This window comes from Galeopterus variegatus, unplaced genomic scaffold (genome assembly GCF_000696425.1).
Source record: "Galeopterus variegatus unplaced genomic scaffold, G_variegatus-3.0.2 Scaffold978, whole genome shotgun sequence".
NCBI classification, from domain to species: domain Eukaryota; kingdom Metazoa; phylum Chordata; class Mammalia; order Dermoptera; family Cynocephalidae; genus Galeopterus; species Galeopterus variegatus.
The window spans coordinates 211,313-233,938 of NW_007727089.1; the positions used below are offsets into that span (position 1 = coordinate 211,313).

Consider the following 22,626-nt stretch of genomic DNA (forward strand, 5'->3'; position numbering starts at 1 on the left):
GGAGGGGGGGAGGCAGAGGGGGAGGAGGGGGAGGAAGGCCAAAGACCGCTCTGCAAATGTCTGCCTTCCACATGAAGGAAGAGAAAGGCACCTGCTCTGTGGTCACAGGAATAGAAGGTTCTAAAGATCCCAGTGGTGGGAAGGTGAGGTCATGTCTCCTCAGCTGGTCTTAAAGGCCCTCGAGAGACTCTCCGAGAGCTTCACACGTGTTGGCTGGGTGATGATATGGGTGGAGATCACAGGGGTGTATTCAGGGACCAATGCCCACCAGAGAGAGAGAGAGAGAACCACTGGACTAGGTCACGCACCCCTGACATCGAGGCCACAGGCTCAGTGCCCCAACAGCCCAATCCACACCACTGCACTTTGTAGCTACAGACCATGCTCTTGACCAATCTACCTATAAGTCTTATTTCTTTAAGACACTGCACAGAGAGACAAAAAAGGATAAATTCAAGTGCTGAGACATCACCCCCCCACACACACTAAAAACTAAAACTATTTCAAGTAGTCATTTTTTGTATTTTTTTAATATAATTTCTAAAATCCTACCTTAAAGACAGAACAACGAACATCAGCTGAGCTTGTGTCAAATGCCAATTCCCCAGTTACTTTCTTCAGGAGATCAATAAGAATGGTTGGAGGCATCATTTCCCAGTATTTGGAAGTTATTTTACAAACACCAAGGATCCCTGTGGAACGGACCATCGGATGAGGATCTTCTAAAAGACTCTATAAGAGGAGGAAAAAGGCTTAAAAACCTTAAAGCAGTTCACATTATATCAATATTTGCTTTACTCATTAGCAACCAGGGGACTTGCGACTTAACAGACATTTCAAGTTACAGAAACAGTGGTCACACAGAGATTCCTGGATCTCAGATTTATTTGTTATCATTTCTAAAGCAGAGTACTTAAAGAAAAGAGTGCAGAAACATGCGGTGCTTCATCTGCCACATCTCGTCTGTGAGTACAGGGCTTTGGTGACAGCAGGGCCTCAAACGCCAGCTCCAGCATTTAATAAAAATGAATGAAACAGCAGAGCGCACCATAAGAGGGGGGTGGCTGGACTGACAGCACATATCCATCAACGTATTCCAACATAAGTTCAGGCAAAAAAAAAAAAAAAAAAAAGTGATTCTCAGTTTTCAACACCTGAGTTCAAAAGAGCAAAAGTTTTCATAGTTTTTTTATTGAAAGCTACCAAAATCTAGTTTTGGCTTGCCCAGCAACATTTGTTCCACAAACTTGACCATGATCCTCAAAAGGAATTTTAGATAAATATATATGTGGATAAGGCACACAGAGCAAAACACTAATGACTGTACATTGGAGGGGCATGTGCGCACAGGTATGTGTATGTGTATGATGAGGTAAGTATACAGATATTCATTACACGCCCGTTGCAACTTAACTCTGCATCCTAATGTCCTAACACCTTGTTTGAAAAGTCAATTGCCACAGGCGTTATTTGTAGGCTTACCTTGAAACATTAACCAGTGCTTGTTCATTTGTACTACCCAACCACTTCACAGTAGGCAATACCACAATCCATTTATAGATAAGGATAGAGCGAAGTAAAGTGACTAGCCCAAAGTTACACAGCTATTAAGTGAGAGAGGTAGAACCACACCCAGGGGTCTGGCACAAGAGCACATGCTTTCACCACCATGTGATACCACCTCTCCGCTGTGGAGATGAGAACACACAAATTGTTTAAAACTCCACGAGGTAATAAATAATTAAATGTCCCAAAAGTGACTAAGAAGAAGAAAAAAGGACACCAGGTGTCTGCGTTGCAGCAGAAAGCACCTGGGAGAGGATGGGTACTTCTCTGAAGGCTAGTCAAGGTCTGGAAACCGTGCCTTCTGGGTGCAAAGCACAAGCAGTTAGAGGGAGGTGTGGTCAGGCTGTCCTGACATGCGAGCAGGAAACGCCCCAGCCAGGACAGAGCGGAAGGCCAGAAGAAGCATGACCAAATGAAATACATACATAGAGTTCCTCAAACTGTTTCTGAATCTCACTATCCATCTCCATAGCATGAAAGCTGGGATCCCTAACAGGAAACGCTTCAACAAACAGTAATGCAGCATTTGATCGAACTTCAGAGTTTCTGGCCTGTAACAGTAAAAGAGTATTTCAGAATCCCAAAGAGATGGCAAACAAAGGCTTAAGTCTAGTGTTCACAAATCAATACTTTTATTATCTCAATATAAACTTATTTACAAATTAAAGACAACTATAACATCTAAGTTGACCAAACTTTGTAAGGACTTCCTTAAATTAAGCCAAACCCTCAGTTCAATGTTGAGATACTAAAAGAGAAGATGAGCCTTCTCACTCCACAGCTCGCCTATGTCACTGACCATGGACACCAGCGTCACCTGTGTTGAGAAGACTTAAGTCGTCATCAGAAAACTCATGAGGAGGGCTTCTGTGGTCCTGGCGCTGTCACCAGCAAGAGGCCACCAGGGCCAGGACAGCCTGCCAACTCTGCAGAGATCCCACAGCCTCAGTAGGCTTGTTTCAATGCATGCACCAGCCTCCTTCCCCAACACCATACTTCAAAACTGCATAGTTAGCACTAAACCAATACAGATTTCCAGCTAAATGGAATCAAAACATGCTCTTAATAAAAAAAATTCATTCCAAAATTTCATGTAAGTCTCCAGACTTATTTTTACCGCCTTATTATGATTTTAAAGTAGAGTATGTTAAATTCAAAAACCTAATTAGTACATTGTAAATACAGATAAACTATTTAAAATGTATACCTTTAATCCTCTCCAAAGGATGGGTTTATATAATCTATAAAGCATCTCCTCCACTCCCTGCCGAACACTCTTTTGATGGTGAAAGTAACTCAGCACCTAAGGGCCAAAGAAGAAGAAAAGAAAAGAAAGCCATGTCGTTTTTGTTTTTTAAAAAAAGCATTTGGAAAGACCAAAGGGAGAGGGGTTGTTCTCTCACCAAACTAAGCACCAGCACCCACACTGTCACAATTCTTCAATGAGGGTAACAATGACGGGTTATGACTACAGGCTGAACGAGGTTAACCACGAGAAAGAAATCTACTGCTGGGCCGGCCCTGTGGCGCACTGCTACAGTGCACGGCTTGGGAGCGCGGCGGCGCTCCCGCCGAGGGTTCGGATCCCACATACAGACCGGTTCCCGCTCACTGGCTGAGCGAGGTGCGGGTGCAGCACTGAGGGTTGCGATCCCATTGCCGGTCCCGGTCCGGTACGGGCGTGACACTGAGGGTTGCGATCCATTGCCGGACACGAAAAAAGACAAAAAGGAAAAAAAAAAAAAAAAGAAATCTACTGCTGAAGTAAAGATCAATGACCTGGATTATAAAATGGTCTGGGTTCTAGCTTCTACTATTTTACCAAGAGACACAAAACCTCAAAAAAAATCATTTAAACCTCTGATCCTCGGGGTAAAATGGAAAAGGGGAGCATGTAAAAGAGTCTGCCTCAGTGGTTCCTACCTAATCCTAGTTCCCAAATGCTCTAAAACTACTGCTTATTAGCCGCATGCAATGAATCCCTCCTGTTTTAAGGCTACAATAAACAGATGTCGCTACCTAGTGACCCCACACAGTGCAGACTCAATTTAGGTATCAAGTTCCTCCCACAATGTTGTGAACCATCAGACAACAGGTCACTCTTGTGCCTCCACTGCTCGTTGTCTTTCGACTCCTTTCTGTCCCAGTCACAATCTTCCCGCAACTCTTTTTACACTCATCCCCAACAATCAAGTTTGCCTTACTTCCTTAATTCACAACTCTTAGAGCTGAATTTTATTAGTGAAAAATGGAAAATAAAAAAATTAAACAGGTTATAAAACAAGAGACTAGAGGCTATTAAGGGAGTGTTTCATTAACTTTACCCTGAAAAAACTACAGTTTTTTCTGTATAATAATGGAGATTATTTTTTCTGATTGTTAGTTCTTTATCTAGGAGTTTTTATTGATGGTGATAAGTGACATTATCAAGTACAATATTGTCAGTCTATGGTATCTCACTTCACAGAAAGATTTTTTGAAACAGCTTTATTGAGATATAATTCACATGTCATAAAATTCGTTGTTTTAAAATGTACAATTCAGTGGTTTTTAGTATATTAAGAGTTGTGCAACCATCACTATTATCTAATTCTAGAGGATTTTCATCAATATGGGGATTTGTTTGTTTGTTTGTTTTTGTTTTTGCTGGCTAGTATAGGGATTCCAGTCCTTGACCTTGGTGTTACAAGGTGGTGCTCTAACCAGCTGAGCTAACTGGCCAGCCCAATATGGGGATTTTTACTTTCAAGTGATGTCTGAAGCACTTCCTGAAACTTTTTTCAACATATCAATAAAATGATTTATCAAATAAATATGACATTTGTCACATAATAATGATGTGAGGAAGAAGTATAATGTGGTATACTTGTGGTAAAAACAATTACTTGGAGTTTAATAATACATTTCTCTTGAAAAGTGAAATCTAATATTCTTCCTTTTAATTATTTTTAAGCATTTTTTCCATAAATTTACCAAATGGTGATACCAATACTTATAATATCTTAATTAATCACTCAGACTACCATGGCAGAAAAAAAGGTATGAAAAAAAAGTCATCAGTTATTTGGTACCAAGAGTGAAGCAACTACATCAAACTTTTTGTGCAGTTTTGAAACGCCAAATCATGTATGTACAATAAATGACCCAAACTGACCTAAAACTTAATAAAGCCACCCTGGGATCAGGAGGGAGTAGATTCACTACATATATTTATCATAAATATATGAAATCACAATTTTTAAACCCTCTGGAAAACTCACTGGTCTAGATAAATTGTGGGTTCCTTATCCTTGGGTAACTCAAACGAAATCATCAGTAATGTAAACAAATGTTTTCTTATCGATTCAAAATTAATATAATCAGTATATTTACATTCTACAGATAACAGTAATTTCATTGTACAAGAAAGCAAACAAGGGGCAGTCTTTGTTCACTTGGCTTCTTGACACATGGCTGCTCAAACTAGCAGCAAACAAGCAAGGCGTCCCCCTGGATTAGAAGACTCATCAACAGCATCTGCTTAATTTAACCAAACACAACAGACCAGATTTTCCAATTCCTCCTGCCAAGATCATTATGATCAAACACCTATCAGTGTAATGACAACACTGACAATAGAGCCTTATTTAGTCAGACCACTTACAAATATAAAGAGGATAAAATTCGTATCTAAATTCTGAGATTACCTTTCAAAAACAAAATATCTTTCCAAGAGAAACTACTAAAACATAGCATTTGGTTTGCAGAACACCAAAATGGGAATTTAACATGTAAAAGTAAGTAATGAAAATAATCTCAAATATCCTCTCTAAGGTCTTTGAAAATGGTCATAGTGGCAGTTAAAGAGTGATGATGCTAGAAATTTTTATGTCAAAGAATTTAGTTTAATGCTGCTAAATAAAATTCCAACTGTCTTAACAATAATATACATTTGCTTTTCTCAGTAAAACTTTGGTGGCAGGAATAAAACTACCAGGTACCAAATATCGAGATTCTGAGAAATCCCTCTAATTGGTGCCCGTGTAAGCTTAATTTTTAACCAAAAACAACAAAGATGAAACACTATTTCTGAAACAACCTGCTCACACCCAACATGATGGAAGTGTGGCTCACCTCCCGCACTTTGGAATGCACTGGAGACCTCCTGGGAAGGTGGATCCCGTGGAACATGAAGTCCTGGATGCACCCATTCTCGATGGTCTGAAAAAGAAAGGGACACATGGCGCTCACTGTGTGAGCCCAGATGGTACGACAGGCAGTGCAGCATTTGCTCAGAGTCTGATCTACTCACCTGTACCTCATGAGGAAAAACCTGGGTCCTTTCACCAGAGCTTTCATATTTTAAATCCATACCCCCTGAATTCCTTTAGTTTCCATATACCAAGGAGAACGCTGAGCTCCTCTATCTCACTGGATGAAACAGGAAATCCGTGCCATGTGGTGCGGCACCATGTGCTGAGGTGAGTTCTGCCTAGCACTTGAAGCTGGTTCAAATCGGACCAAGGTCAGAGATGGGGTGGTAGGTGCGACCCTGGCCTGGGGCCCCTCTCCCGAGTCAGCGCCAAGCTGGGCAACCTTTGGAAGACTGCATCTGTACAGGAGCCTTCCCAGAAATGAAACAAACTGCCTCTACAGTGAAGGCTATGATTCCAAACTGACTGAACCAAGACCTTTTGGGCTGCCACGGAGAAGGGCTGGACCAGGGACGTGTGGGAGGCTCCCCACCAGCCCAGCACACAAAGGCCCTCAGCATGGAGACTGAGGAAAGGCCAAGCCTCCAAGACCAGCCAAACACCCCAGTGGACCATGCGGTCTGTCACTCCATACTCTGAGCCCCCCACACCCAGGATTTCCAAGGGTTTAGGGGAAGACATGAGTAAGAACACCTTGCTATTAATATTAACCTCTTCTCTATTATCTTTAAAAATATTTCCTTCACCTGACATCACTGATAAATCTTAGCATCACTTAATGTGGAGCAACCACAAATTGCCAGACTTGTGACAAAATACAAGACAAACAGCACTATCTGGGAAGTTATCTGTGCCATAAAAGTTGAATCTAACCCTTGAGAGCTGACTACCAGAATATGGACATTCTATAGGACAATGGATTTGGTTTCTTCAACATGTCAATGGCGCAGGTTTAAAAAAAAAGAAGGGAAGGAGGGAGGAACACTCTAGAATCAGTCATTTACATGATGTAACAAGCAAATGCCGTGTCGGTTAATTTGTTGGATCCTGATTCAAAAAAACCGTAAGAAGGGACTGGCCCATTACCTCAACTGGTTAGAGAGTGGTGCTGCTAAAACCAAGGTCTAGTGTTCAATCCCTGTACCAGCCAACCACACACACACACACAAAAAAAGCCATAAAAAGACATTTTGAGACCAGTAGAAAAAATTTAAATATGGCGTGGTTATTTTTTAAAATACCAAGGATTTATTGTTAATATTTTGGATATAATAATGGCATTACATAGACACATTTTTACAAGATGCATACTGAAGCATGCAGAAATAAAATGTCATCTCTGGAATTTGCTTTAAAAACTTAAAGGGAGGGAGGGAGGAAGTAGAGGGAGAGAGACTGAGACGTTCACTTTGTTGATACTAATTTTGTACAGATCTAGTCAAATAATTAAGTACAAACTCCTATTTTTTAAACCACTATTGGAGAAAAGGGAGAAAAAACACACTAAAGACAAATATTCCTTCCTAAGAACAGGTTTTATGCAGTAGTAAAACACACACACACACACACACAAATGCATTAACAATGTCCTGGTTTTGCCCTTTTCCCCACAAAAACTACACACTGTCAAACTATTCTAAAAGCTGTCCACAGGGGAATATAACAGATAGTTTGTGTCTTCTACAAGTCAGAGTCAATGATAAGTTCCGGCAACAACAAACCAAGCATAATTTGGGCAGAAGAGATAAACTCCACGTGTCAGGGAGACTCCATCCCTGTGCACAGCCTGCTCTCCAGAGAGGAAAGAGCTGCAATGGAAGACAGGATTGCAAGAGACCCCCTTCTGACTCAGAGTAAATGTTTTACTCTCAGAGGGAAAGAAAACATGTTTGAGATATTTTATATTCTTCTTTTTGCATACTAAGTCTTTGAAATCTGGTTTGTTTCTTACACTTACAGAGGCTGCACGTTAAGCGTGTAGATGAATATAAAGGAGAACGAAGACTGTCCAGCATTTCTACCTCATAGATTTTTCACCACTGGCTTTATTTTGGCAGAGTGCGCACACACAGGTTTTAGGCGTAGCCCTTCCTTGACTACTTATTTAGTAACTAGAATACAGTAAAAAAAGTGTTAATGTTTAATAAGATGAAAATACCTCTAATATTATCCCTGAAGCCTTCTTCCAAGCTCTGAAATAAATTTCTGCAATGTGTACCATCAAAGATCTATTTTTAAAAAAAAAATCAAAATATTTTTAGTGCAAGTTTAAATAGTTATACTTTTAACACATATCATTTCAGTTACTCTCTACCCTAGGGAGGAGGAAATTTAGACTAATTCTTCGCAGGCATCTGCAGAGACACATTATCTACCTGCAGCAGGAAGTGGAGGAAGGGAGACTGAAGTGACAAGGAAAGCCCACCTCATCATAAGAGAGTAACGAGGGTGAGGTTTTAGAATGCAGACTAAGTACTCAGCACTGGAGCAAATTTAGCAGTTAGCCCTCTACCTGGCTAACAGTGAGCATTCGTCATGACAGCTCTGACAACTATCACATGAAGAGGTTGCAGAGGCAGGAACAGAACATTTCCTTCTGGCACCTCATGCTGCAGGGTTCTCTCCACTCAACCACACCATGCACTATATGCTACATTCAAAATGCTAACAGAAGTGCCAGTGGCAGGGGCTCTACCACAAGTGAGGCTAGGATTTAACTGGCAAATAATCTGACTAAAGAACTATCACTAATTAAAATCTTAATTTCAATGGTCATTACTGAAAAAGAATGGTTTCCTATAGGAGAAAAACTATCCAGTGATACAACAGTATATAATAAATAATTTCTAAGGCTTCCAATATATTAATATAACTTTTAAAAGTATGTCAAAAAGAATCTTTCAAAATCAGACTAAGACAGCACAAAATTTTAATTATCTTTAATACTTACTTTTGTAATCCCTGTAACTGGTTTTTAATGGTCCCATGGATCATTTTAATAAAGTCTATATTCCAATTGAAGAGAGAACTAAGAAATCTTCTTCCCTTTAAATTATTTTTTAAAAAAAGACATAATGTTAAAATCGCAATCAAATAAAAAGTTCCCCATAACAAACAACCAAACAATTCTCCAGATGTTTGATAATGTTAAAGTTAGCTATTTCTAAAAAGGAAGTATACATAATTACAACTTAGAACACAGGTACTGAAGTTTAGCTGGGGAAAGTGCCTGAGGCAGAGCTCCTGTCTATAGAGGCCACAGCAGCCTCCTCCCCTCAAGGGTTAAGCAGCCGCTCCTGGGAGCACACGTCCGTCCCCATGGACCACAGGGTTACAGAGACGGACACACAGACATTTACCCTGGGCCCATAAATGTTCCCCTCTGGTTCTGTCATAGATGGCTGCATAACCTAAAATCAAAGAATGCTTGAAATCTAGCATTTGGGGGTGGGAATGGAATTGAGTATTAATTCAGTTCACCTTTTATAAATGAGAAAACTAAGGACTCATATAGTTAAGAGACCAAGTTTTTGCCAAGCCAGAATTTTCAAATCCATATAGTCTTAAAGCCATAACTGGCATAAACATATCATGTCATGTTAATTTATATGCATGAGCTAGATTATACATACAGACCTAAAAAGAATGAATATTTACACTCTACAGATGGATAAAATACATCTACCAACAAGAGTCCCACTGAACGGCACCATTCTCTCTTCATTGCTTATGAGGGCACCACCTCTGAGGGCGCCACCTCGGGAATCCTGCAGAAACGCAATGTGCTCATTCACATTTGAGGGACATGCTTGCAACAGGACAGTTAAAAACACAAAAGCATTTGCTGGAAATAACATACCAGTAAAGTACAAGATGTTTGTGGTCTACCAGAATGGCTGGAAATTGACCTGATCAGATTAACCATTAATTAGGAAACTAACTTTAAATATTTTAAATTCAAAGGAGCACATCGATTTAAAAAAAAGGGAAAGGGTTTAACACATATACTTATATCTATATTATACACTCACACACATATGTTAAACAAGTGCAGTTCATCAGCTGCTTCTGAATAATCAATATAAATAAATAAAGTGCATTTGTCTGGATTCATTATTAACTTCTTTACTCTCCCCAAATTTCATAACAACCTGGAGATGTTTGGGCCCAGGCGTGTATCCAGCATCGATTCCAACCACCATGGCGTTGCTAAGAGCAACCACGGAGCAGGCCGAGCAGCCCTTCTCCCTGAATGACCCACCCCACAGCAGCTGTGCTAGCGGTTTACATGTACTCCTCACAGGAACCTTGTGAAAGAGCAACTGTCGTTCCTATTTTACAGAAGAAAACACTGATTCTTAAAGTTGTCTGAATTCAGGTCACCAGCTGTTAAGGGAGCGAACAGGGATTTGGACCTCTCTGACCCCGGGCACTGAAGGCCTCAGTTGGTCCTAATCACATGCGGCCCTTTAGGCTCGCAGGCTGCAGAATCCTGTGTCTACCACTGACTGGCTGTGAGACTGCGAGCAAACGCTCATTCCAGTCAGTGCCTCAGAACTGAGACACCTCTTCCTCCTTTCCCCTCAAAGATATGCATGCCAGACTGTGCACACCAAAGGCTGCCTTATAGTCTCCTTTACGCCCCCAGCACAGGCACGCAGGTGATGCTCAATGAATGACTATGGAAGATCCTAACACAGAAGAACTACATGAGCCACTCTGTAATTTTTTTTTTTTTGTCCTTTTTGAGACAGGCCGCACCGCACTCAGCCAGTGAGTGCTGTGAGCGCACCGGTCATCCCTATACAGGATCCGAACCCGTGGCGGGAGCGCTACCGCGCTCCCAGCGCCGCACCCTCCCGAGTGCGCCACGGGCTCAGCCCCGAGCCACTCTGTAATTTTTAATTCTCGAGTAATCCCATTAATAAAAGTAAAGGAAGTTTAACTTAATTTCAATAACATATTTCATGTAAAGCAACGTACCCAAAATATTATCATTTATTATATTAAGGATATAATAAATATAAAAGTTATTAACAAGCTATTATACATTCTTTTTTTTTCACACTAAGTCTTCAAATACATGTGCATTTTACACTTAAGGCACATCTCAGTTCAGATTGGCCCTATTTCCAGTGCTCAGCAGCCACGTGTGGAAGTGGGCCCTGGGACGGCCAGTGCAGCAACAGGCCAGAAGCTGCTGTCAGGATTTACTAGGTGGGTGGACAAAAGAAATGGAGAATATTGTGTGATGACAGTTGGAATTAGGGCAGAGGGCCAGATCTCATCCATAGGGAAGTGCTTTCTCAACCTTATTTTCAATCATTCTTAATTTAAAATGCAATTATAGTTCCCCCAGGACTCACACAGCCACCTGTTACCATCAGATGCAATGACGAAATAAGCAAGGACTCCCAAAGTGCTTGCTTCAATACTGCCATGCAGTAAAATGATGTGCAGTCAAGACCACAGCTCTTGACAGCTGAGCTGACCCTTCCATTAGAGCACTATGCAGCACAGACAGCAACCACACGTAGTCAGGTAAAACACCCACTAAAAAGCAGCTCACAAACACACCAAAAGAAAAACACCTATTTACCTCTTCTTTCTTGATATAATTAACATTTATGAAACATTCAAGTAGCATGTCTTTAATTTCTCTGCTTTCTTCCAAGTCATAATCAAAGCAATATAAAGCTTGATGAATATGCCAAAGCCGACATATGTCTGTGCCCTATGAATGACATTAAAAAAAGTTATGTTTTTTTATGAACACTATGGCCATATGTCAAATTAAGTATATTTTATATCAAAAATAATGATAATTCTAGATGATCCGTCCAAGAGTAGGAAACAGTGACAAGTAAAAACAGATTTTTAAATTTGCAATTGACTCTTGTAGCTCTGGAGAACATTCTTATTTAAACATAGGCAAAAACAACCAGAAATGCAGCACCGCAGCAGAACTCCCTGCAACAATGCAGAAGTCCTGCAACTGTGCTGGCCGGGCAGTAGCTGTTGAGCCTCACTGGCCATTGAGCTACTGAAATGGGACCAGTGCAACTGAGGAACCGAAGTTTTCTTTTTTTTTAAACTTTAAATTAAATTTAAAGTCTCACGTAGCTTTTGAACAGCACAGGTTTTGAATATTAAGTAAGACATTACAAATAAAGTCTTGATCTAAAAGCTAAACAATATTGGAAGGGAAAATGGATTTTAAAAAAACAAATCAATGATGGCATAAAGAGAAATTCTGACACAAAAAAAGGGTTTCTCAATCACTCCCTTGGCCAGTAGGGAAAATCAGATAGCTAGCTAAGGGTGCAGCCAAAAAAGGTCTTTTCTGTCATAAAATGGACTGCTCCTTGGAGAGGGTCCACTCAGATAGAACCTCAAGCACTGATGGTAGGAACGTGAACAGGCACAAGCTTTCTAGAAGGCCATCAGCAGTACGTCCCAGGAGGCTTCACGTTCACACCCACTGAACTACTAGGGAATCTGTCATAAGGAAGCAGAGATGAGGGTGGGGAGGTGTCAAAAAGAAAAAAATATCCTTGATATTCCTAAAATAAAAATGATCACCTTGGGTACTGGGATAACAGGTGACTTGTATTTTCACTTACCCAACTTTCTAAGATGAACATAAGTATCTGTTATTGCTTTGATCAGGTAAAAAAACTGTTCTTCTACATTTCTGAACTGTATACCAAACACTACAGTAAGAGAAATAACCCAAGCTAAATCCAACCCTCAAACATGCTCTCACTTGGCCCAGCCACAACGTCCTTAGGACTGTGCTGCAGTGTGAAACAATCCCAATACTGATTTAAGATGATGGAGTTTGGATGTGTTGTCCCCTCCAAAATTCACGTGGAAATTTGATCCCCAGTGTGGCACTGCTGGAAGCTGTTTGGGTCATGGGGGCAAATCCCTCATGAATGGATTAATGCTCCTCCCTGAGACGGGGGGAGTAATGAGTGAGTTCTCACTCTATTAGTTCCTGCAAGAGCTGGTTGTTTATAGGACCCTGGCACCTCCTCTCTCTCTCTCTTGCTTCCTCTCGCCATGTGATCTGCTTGTACCCGCTGGCTGCCTACCACTTTCCACCATGAGTAGAAGCAGACTGAAGCCCGTACCAGATGCAGCTGTCCTAGAATCATGAGCCAAATAAACCTCTGTTCTTTATAAATTACCCAGTCTCAGGTAATTCTGTGTTATAGCAACACAAATGGACTAATACACAAGATTACACCTGCATCGTGGTATGAAGCACTCTGTGCCCACTCCTGCCAGGTCCTGGCACAGAGTAAGCCTGCCTCTCAGAGGACCACACAGACAAGGAAGGCTCACGCCTTCTTTGCTACTGAAAAGATCCCTGATTCTGTTAAGGCTGGCAACGTATCGCTTTACAAATGCCATTTTCCAGCAGACAGAAATGGCATGGACATGAGAATTTAAGAATTTGAGAAGGTTTGGCCTTTCCTCCTCCCAGTTTTCTCCTCCTGCCTGGAACTCGGACAAAAAGGTGGAAGTGGAGCCGCCTCCTGGTGACCATGAGGTGACAAGAAGGAAGACAGAAACCACACGCTGAGGAGGACGGAGGATAAAGCCTGGCATTCGATGGCACTGTGGAGCCATCGCACCCACCCTTTACCTCTGAACATCTTAGTTTTAAAAATATCCTCTAGGGGCCAGCCCGTGGCTCACTCGGGAAAGTGTGGTGCTGATAACACCAAAGCTACAGGTTCGGATCCCTATATAGGGATGGCCGGTTAGCTCACTGGCTGAGTGTGGTGCTTGACACCACCAAGTCAAGGGTTAAGATCCCCTTACCGGTCATCTTTAAAAAAAAAAAATATCCTCTAACCAGTGAAGCTACCCCTCACAGCCAAACCCAATTCTTTTTTAGGTAAAGTATGTACTGAAGAAAGTAAACATACTGTTTTAGTCTCAAGACTCTTCCTTAATAACATGATAAAAGCAGTCTTTCCCATATCTTCTTTGGCAGGCAGGCCTTTCTCCCACCACGTAACACACAAATCCTGAATGGAACTCTGTAGTTTTCGTTCAGATTCAGGTAATGCATATAAAATACCTAAAATAGACAACAGTAATTTTTCAGTTAGTAAAGCAAATTCTTATGAGTTCAGATCCAATAGTTTAGAGTATTATGACTTTTTATATTATAAAGCTTTGCTTAACTTGCTAAAGATTTATATATATTTATAGAATGCAAATGATGGTAATTAAAAATTTATTTGACTACTGTCATAAAAACAGACCGAACACAACAGAGAACTTCAGAACTAAAAGCCTCAGAGAGATCATATTGCCCAAACCCCTAATTTTAGAGGCAGATACTGAAGCTGTCAAAATGTAAGCATGGCGAATCCCATAGCAACTCTGTCAGCATCAGAGCCAAGGCAGGTCGGCCAACCACTAACCTGCTACCATTACCCCTCAACATGCTGACCTCGAATTGTGGCTTGGAGGTGGAAAATAATAAACGCAACTATTGTAATGAATACAAACATTGCAGTGCTTTTATTAACAGAAAAGCTCAATAATTAATAATACTAATGTGCTCATAATTATAATCTACAGATACGTGAAGCCATTATACTAATGTAAAATTCCTGAATTAGCTGGAAAGTTGGTATCAACTACAGTGTCAGCACTAATCATTTTACCAAACAATTATTTGGGGACTGTGCAAATAAACTGGTAGTAAAATTCACAAAGCATTTGGAAGCTATTTTTATTCTGATTAGGGGTGACTTTTTAATAAGATGCTGTATTTCAATTCAATAATTCAGAATAGGGCCAACCCCATGGCGCACTCGGGAGAGTGCGGCGCTGGGAGCGCAGCGGCGCTGGGAGTGCAGCGACGCTCCCACCGTGGGTTCGGATCCTATATAGAGATGGCCGATGCACTCACTGGCTGAGCGCGGTGCGGGCGACACCAGGCCAAGGGTTGCGATCCCCTTACCGGTCACGAAAAAGACAAAAAAAAAAAAAAAATTCAGAATAAAACAACATAACTAAACAGATACCTAAATCCAAGTGATGCTGAGAATGAAAAAGTTGATGACAGAAGTTGTCACATAAAACTAACACTTACACAGTGAGGGATGAGGATACTTGGAGATTTTCATTAAAAATCATTACATAAAACTACTTTTACATCTTTTATAACTACAGAATACTTTATAATCAGATCTTCTCATTAATTCAGACTAGTGTGCCTCCTAAATTAATAACTACAATTTTATAGTTAGCTAAAACTTGAAAAGTACCACGATTTAAATGTTAGTATAATAAAACACCCCTAGGAGTTAACAATTACTCCTCAGACCATGTTGAGAACATATTTGAAGAAAAAATTCAGTGCCACATGCTCTTGGATAAATTGACACTATCTGGCAGTAATCACAAGCTGAGAAATTTATAATCAGGACATTCGGTCCTATGAATCAGGTAAGACCTTCCTGGAAAACCTGTAAACACCACCAGTTAGTTGCTCAGAACTGAACATCTTCACCACGTGACAAGTTAAAATGAGGCTTAAATTAAACCAGCTCTTCAGGATGGTCCTTAGAGTGAGCTCCTTTTCTAGATGCAGCAGAAGAGCTTGATCGCAAAGCTATGCTTTTATATCACTTCTGCTTCTAAATTCAACAATGCTCATAAAAACAGCAGCTTTCTTTTACAAACTATCATTTCAACAGCCCACTTCTAAATACACCACTTAAAGTCGACTTACCGTTTAGTATAACAGCACACTCTAGTAAGGCTTCATAGTTTTCACTTTCGTTTATCATAGGTACAGAAGCAAGAACCACACATGCCACTGCATGAATTACTTTCATGTTTTTTCTCTATAAGTGAAAAATCAAAGCACGAATGAAATAAACTCACCAACTTAAAATTCAATTTTTAAAAGAAATTTAAAAGTTACTAAATTTTGGGCCGGCCTGGTGGCGCACTGGAGAGTGCGCCGCTTGGGAGCGCAGCGGCACTCCCACCGAGGGTTCGGATCCCATGTGGAGACCGGTTCCCGCCCACTGGCTGAGCGCGGTGCGGGCACAACACCGAGGGTTGCGATCCCGTTGCCAGTCCCCGGTACGGGCGCGACACCAAGGGTTGCAATCCCATTACCGGTCAGTAAAAAAGACAAAAAGGAATAAAAAAAAAAAAAAAAAAGAAAAGAAAGTTACTAAATTTCTAAAAATCCAGCCACACTTCTAGTTTATTCTATAAAGTGAATTAAAGTTGAATATGAATCAATTGTCCTAAAAAAACAGCAATATTGAGTACTAGATTAATAACGGTGGAATTAAGTGGGTAAAACTATGAAAAACAGATTTCTAAAGTTCTTGACTTCTAATTATGAAACTTTTCTTAACTTAAAATTCAATTTTACACAATAAACAATTATTTTTAACAAAGAAAAGGGGAAAAATTTTTATTTTTGAAAGACTAATACTACCATTTTTGAACCATGCTCTGTTTCCATATTATCTTCACCCTGGACTTCTACTGTCTGCCACGCATCCACTGGGCTTTCTAACAACAAATCTGTTAATAAATTCTTTAGCCTTTGCCATAATTCTTCTTTCTGCTTCCTTGATAATTCATCTAGTAATTCATTTAGGCTGAAAGGGTCAGAGGCATCTTTCTGTAAAACAAATAGCAAGTGTCACATTTCAAGTACAAAAAATTAGTTCTATCCTTTTCATAATAGCACCAAAAGCTTAGTTGCAGTTTTCGAAATCCATTCCTAAAAGGGAATAGGTACAATGATTAGACAGAAAGTAGCAAATTCTTTCTCCACCCTATTCTTCCCTGGTATCCTAATCTTTGGAGTTTAATATTTCATCCACTTAGCAAAACCCTCCCTAAAACCAACCCAAATGTCCTCCTCTGCAGGCCTAGAATTAGTTACAAAAACATGCTAGAGTTAAATAAAAATAACAGCAATAATCACATAGCCACTTTCAGTTCTGGTGTCTGGCCCCACAAGGACCCTCCACACCACCCTCTAGTCATCCCCAGACATCACCTCTCCCGTCAGCCAATGAGACAACTTCAGATCCTTCTAGCAATCCTCTAAACCCCTTCCTCTCACTCACCTACTCTCTAATAGAATACAGAGGCCACTATCAAAAGCGTACAGAACCCAGTTAAAGGGGCTCCCTCTAGCCAAATCTGGGACAATCTGAGCACAAAAATAGTGACAATAATGGATTATAACTCACTGGATAACACAGGAATCAATGACACCAAACCAATAATAAATAACAAATCATTAATTAATAGCACTATTAATTAATAGCTATAGAATACCAACAAATAAATATAGAAAGGATATAGGGTAGAAAATCAGAATTTTATAGCCATCATAGTAATAACGGACTCAGGCAAGAATCATCAATGGATGTTACAGGGGAACACAGCAGGCTCCCAGAGGAGAGACCTGGTGGACACCCAGCCCACCTGGATGACCAGTACTGGGATGCACTAACACCATGTGCCTCCTGACAGCGCTGTACTAAGAAGGACTTAAAGTGTATGTAGTTCCTGCCAAACATAACACTGAATGCAATCAGATCAACAAACACATGCAAAATGAAGCCTATGTCTCAAAATAGCTGCCTACACTCTTCAAAACTGCCAGTGTCATGAAAAATACAGTAAGGTGGAGAAGCTCTTCTCGATTAAAGAAAGTTAACAAGACATGACTGCTAAATGCAATGTATGATACCAGTTGGATCCTGGACCAGGAAAACACACTGCTGAAAGGACATTATTGGGACAACTGTAGAAATGTGAATTTGTAATGCAGATAACAAACAGTATTATCTGCAATGTTAAATTTCCTGATTTTGAGGATTTTAATGTGGCTATATAAGAGAACATCCTTGTTTTAGAAAAATACACACTGAAATATTTGGGGATAAAGAGACACAATGCCTGCAGCTGACTCTCAAATCATTCCCCAAAATATGTAAAGACAAAGAATGACAAAGAAAATGTGTCAAGTGGTAGAAACTGGCAAATCTGAGCGTACGGTGTTCAGGACGCCTCTGTATTCTTCTTGCAACTTTTCTTTAACTTTACAGTTATTTCAATAGGAAAGAAAGAAAGAGAAGGGAGGGAGAGTGGGAGGATATGGAAGCCACTGAACAAGAATTCTCTCAACACCTGCCGCAAGTAGGGGACCTTCCTCCCGCTCCACTGGGGAAGCTGCCAGCCTCCCTTGGGGCACATGCATGCTCCAAGCCCCACCCAGTAGCCGCTTCTCAATCCTCACTAAGTGACCCATCAACACCTCTACACTTGTGACACCCCCTTTCCTAGCTCACCTCCTACCTCATGGGCACTCCTGCAGGACCTGGCTAGGCCACATCTCCCTCCTCCTGACCCGACCTCCTCCTCACAGCTCCACTGACTGTTCTTGCCAAGGTCCACAAGACCCAGTAGCCTCATCTAAATGCATGTCATTTTGTCTTCCTCCACTAGAACATGAACTCCAGTTGGGCAGAAACGTGCTTTGTGTGCACCGTATCCGTATCTCCACCTCCCAGAGCCTGGCATGCAGACTGCACTCAAGGACTGAATCCTCCCCAGTGCTGTCCCTCCCTGACACTCACTCTCTAAGGAGGACAAGGGCACAGGTCAGCTCTGCTCTATAACGCTGGTTTGGAGTCACAAATTTGTTCCAGTGCTGTCAGCACATCAGAGAACAATGTGACCAAAGGAGAAATTCTCTTTTGCTTATGTGAGGTTTTACAGGCAAGAAACACTGGGGGAATGCAGTGAATTGCTCCCCGCTGAGCAGAGCCACCAGGATCACAGCACAGACACAGGGCCACATGTTGAGCCCCCACTTGCTATGACCCCCAGCCTCACCCCCGCAAGCTGCATCCCACACTCTCTCTAATGCTCCCTGCTCCCTTCAGTCTAGTTTGTCTTCTTCTCTGTTCTCTCTCTCCCTTGTCCTGTTCCTCTCGCACACAGCATAGGCAGGGAACCATGGGAGCGTGAAATTTTTTGTCATGCCCATAACAACATTTTCCCCCAATATCTCTGGCATTTATCACGACTTTGCAGAATGTGTTGACCATTAGCGATGTATATGTTGGATTATAGCAGGACTAATTGTATTTGGGGAGGTTGACCTAATAGGCTTCAAACTGACTTAAAATAAGTCTTTTTGTTAGTTCTTACCATGTTAAACTATGTGAAACTGCCATTACACAAAATGGCATTTCATGTCATTCAACCTTATGAAACCAAGCAGTGCATGATCTTATATATCTCCATTTTTATGTTTAACTAAGAGTTACGTGGTAACTAGGTACTAAACTGCATTATTATGTGTTAATTAAGTTGCCATTGATAAACTAGAATCAGTGCCTCATTAGTACAAGGACTAACTCAGTATTCCACTGCGATGTCAGCTGGCTGCCAAGCAACACCACAAGGGCGCCACAGCACAATGGGGGCAGCTGGCCTGAACACACCTCAGAAAGACCCTGTCATCGGGAGCCGCCAGCATGATCCTGAGTTGTTACTTTTGCCTTCTGACTTTAAATTATTATTAACTTTGCTTTATCATCAATTTAGTTTGCCGTGATAGTAGTTAACATTATGGTACGTAGTTTGCAACAAGTCTTTTAGACTTCAAAATATGTATGTATTGCACTTGTAATACAAATTACATACACTCCTACTGCTAAAGCAGACATTTAATATCTAAATAATTTGCTCTATAAACACTTCTATGTGCTGCCTGTTTGTACTGATTATTTTTTAAGTTTATGGGATACCATTTTATAATACAAAATTATGTTATAAGTTCATTTCTCTTGTAAAGAAAAATAATTTCATAAACTTTACTAGCAACAGATTCATTTTAGGTTCCTCTGCAATCCTTGTTGTCACTACTTCTGTTTTCACCACATCATCAGTACAGGTGAGGTGAGTAAGCTATGGCTTTCCCACCCAAAGTCGTAAGTATTTTGGAGTCAGAGCCTTGAATGTTGGGGTTGCTCGGGATCCTGTCCTAGGCTTCTCTCTTTGTTACACCACACAGATGATCCACGTGTTTCCATGACCTAAGTGCCAGCCTCTCCCCTGGTCTTCAGTCATGCCTGTCCATCTGCCTGCAGGACACCTCCCTTGTGTGCCCCACTTGGTGGTTATCCACACCACAGACCCCCTCTGCCTACATCCATCAGCCTCTGAGTGGCACTACCAAGTCAGAAGTTTAGCATCCTCCCCAGCCCTGTCCCACCACCTCCAGCCAGTCAAACAGGGCTATTACCCCAGTGGCTTCCCATGCCCCTTCCCCGATTCAGTCATCACTGTGAAGGGCAAAGCCTCTCAACCACTCTCTGGCTACTTGTGTTGGGTCCTTCAACATACTCTTCACATGTAGCCAGAGGAAGATTTCTAACAGACAAACCTTGTTTTTCTCGCTTTATCTCTTTTGCCCCTCTTTATCTCTTTCTCTCCTTTTTTGGTTCTCTCCTTCTCTCTCATTCTCTTCCTCCCTTGCATTCAGGCCACTCCTGGGATAAAGCCCCCACTGCCCTCAGGACAAATGGTAGAGACCTAATGACGTCTAGCTCCAGTCCCAACCCCTGCCTTCCTCACCTGACATGTATACACGTTAGCCTGCTGAGCCTCAAGTGCAAACGCAACATGCCTTCTCTAGTCTTCAGAGTAAGCCCCTCGGTTAGACGGTCATTCCCACAGTAAGCCCCTGTGACTGGTGAACTTCTGTTTATCTTTTACATCTGAGCTGAGCCCATCAGCAGGTCTATTTGAGTATAAAGAGCTTTGTTTTATGTTTGTAAATAAACATTTTTCCCTAAGGATTCATTGTGATAACTATATTTCATTTGGAAACATAATGACCTTAGAACACTATTTTATATTAAAAGCAAGATCACAATAAAACTAAAACATAAAACTTACATCAAGTTCAACAAACTGCAAAAAATCTTCAACCAGCTCCTTAGACACAGCTTGTACAAATGTCTCACGTTTTTCCATGACAGATGAAACTGTTCAAATGGCATTTATTTTGTAATCCTAGTGGAAAACACAATCATACTGGAACTTACATTTGCAAATAAATCTTTTCCTCCAAAAACCTTTTCTTGGTATTAACAACCAAGAACTGCAAGAAAATTCCTGTACCACCTATGGCAGACAGTTCCTAACAATATTTTAACGTGAAATAAATTATAATACATGAAAAATAATTTACTTATGTTCTTTACTGAGGATACTATCAACATAACATCAATAATATGTTATTACCAATTGTTAATGAAGTTACCAACTAAGGAAAGAGAGATGCAAATGGCTCCAGGAAGCTTACCTTCTCTCCCTTTTCAGTACCTCAGCAAGATGCTGGCTCAAGCAGAGCTGAGTTAGTTCCATACAAGAACAGACTGATCCCAGCTGCTAAATTCTAAAGCGCCATTCCTCCAACAAGAAAACCCCACTTAGCGTCTTCTTGTTGTTCAAAGTGAAATGGAGAACAGTGGCCTTGGGGCCACCTGGGAGCTTGTTAGACTGTGCACTGGGCAAGCCCAACCACAGCACCCGCCTCCCCAGCCCTGCACAGTAATGAGAACTCAGAGGACTACCACCTCCTGCCTGCTGCATCTCCCCAGGAAACCCTATTTTACATTCACACCAGCTGGTGCTAGTGGTGCCTGATTTCAAAGACATCCATCCACCTAAAGATGAAGTTATAGCAAATGATGGACCACATTTACAGTAGAACCCCCTCACTTTAAAATAAATAAAAACCACTTGCACTGATATAAATACAGCAATATGAAGATTACTGGTACCGATGGCAGTACTTACGGAGACAGGGAGTCATCTTAAATACATAATCCTTGATCTACCAAGAGAAGTAAAAAGGAGCCTCAGCTGAATGGCTCCCATATCAGGAACACTGAGGCATGGATGGCCACCTCGTTCCTCGTCCGTGGCTGACCTATGAACTGTAACTTTCTACTGACCAAAAAAGTGGGGGAGGCGGCCAGCAACAAACATGACGAAAGATAACGGCCAGTACCAATTAATGATTTTAGAAAAATAAACCACATTCCAATAAGGTGCGACAAGCACATCCTACATCCTCAACTAGCAAGTCTGCGGACCCTCCCCCTTCTTCGTACTCCTGGTTCCTTTCCTCGTCTGCTCCACTGACCAGCGCACCCCTTTGGCATCCTAGTGCCACACCTAGCAGTCCACCCCTGCCAGGCGGCCACACTCATCGGAACACTCCTCATTTTCTCTTATATCAGCGACTGTAATTTTCTAAAGGAGAATTTTTCAACTTACACTCAGTCTGTCTCTCAAAGCGGCAACACCTTATGTCTCTTGTGCTATTTGTGCACAGGACGTCCCCGTCCGGTCAGAACGCTACTTCCAAGGTGAGGGGTCATCTCACCACCCGGTCATCCGTCCCGGCGTCGGGATGCTCTTCACACAGGTCTGGTCCTGAATGAAGACGATCATTAGAACGGAGAAATGCCTGTTGCCTCCTCACTGCCTGAGTTCCCACAGTGCGCCCAATCTCCCTCCTTACAGACAGCATCAGGGGCACCAAACCAGGCACAGGGCCCAGGGATTGGCGTCTCCGAGGTCACTCCCCGGGTCCGGGGCTCGGGGGCTCCTCTCCGAGGCCTGTCCCCGGGCTCGGGCTTCTCCTCGAGGCGGGGTCGCCCGCAGCGCCGGGTCCCCTCAAAGAAGCCGCCGGCCGGCCGGCAGTGCCGAGGGTCGCGGCCCACGCATGAGGGCTGAGGGGCCGGATCCCCCCCGCGGCCCGCCCGCC

At 41.7% G+C, this 22,626-nt stretch overlaps 1 protein-coding gene across 1 annotated transcript in view; it reads right to left on the minus strand.

Annotated features, from left to right (window-relative positions):
• Positions 1 to 22,626, minus strand: part of NCAPG2 (non-SMC condensin II complex, subunit G2) — a 61,015-nt gene that overhangs the window by 37,252 nt on the left and 1,137 nt on the right. The window contains exons 2-13 of the mRNA XM_008573970.1: positions 22,134 to 22,292; positions 20,745 to 20,861; positions 16,249 to 16,437; positions 15,523 to 15,637; positions 13,700 to 13,854; positions 11,359 to 11,493; positions 8,710 to 8,804; positions 7,918 to 7,987; positions 5,680 to 5,766; positions 2,774 to 2,869; positions 1,992 to 2,117; positions 553 to 732 (exon numbers count right to left, since the gene is read on the minus strand). Coding sequence (XP_008572192.1) covers positions 553 to 732; positions 1,992 to 2,117; positions 2,774 to 2,869; positions 5,680 to 5,766; positions 7,918 to 7,987; positions 8,710 to 8,804; positions 11,359 to 11,493; positions 13,700 to 13,854; positions 15,523 to 15,637; positions 16,249 to 16,437; positions 20,745 to 20,822 — 1,326 coding nt within the window. The 5' untranslated portion in view covers positions 20,823 to 20,861; positions 22,134 to 22,292. The remainder of the gene's footprint in view (positions 1 to 552; positions 733 to 1,991; positions 2,118 to 2,773; positions 2,870 to 5,679; positions 5,767 to 7,917; positions 7,988 to 8,709; positions 8,805 to 11,358; positions 11,494 to 13,699; positions 13,855 to 15,522; positions 15,638 to 16,248; positions 16,438 to 20,744; positions 20,862 to 22,133; positions 22,293 to 22,626) is intronic.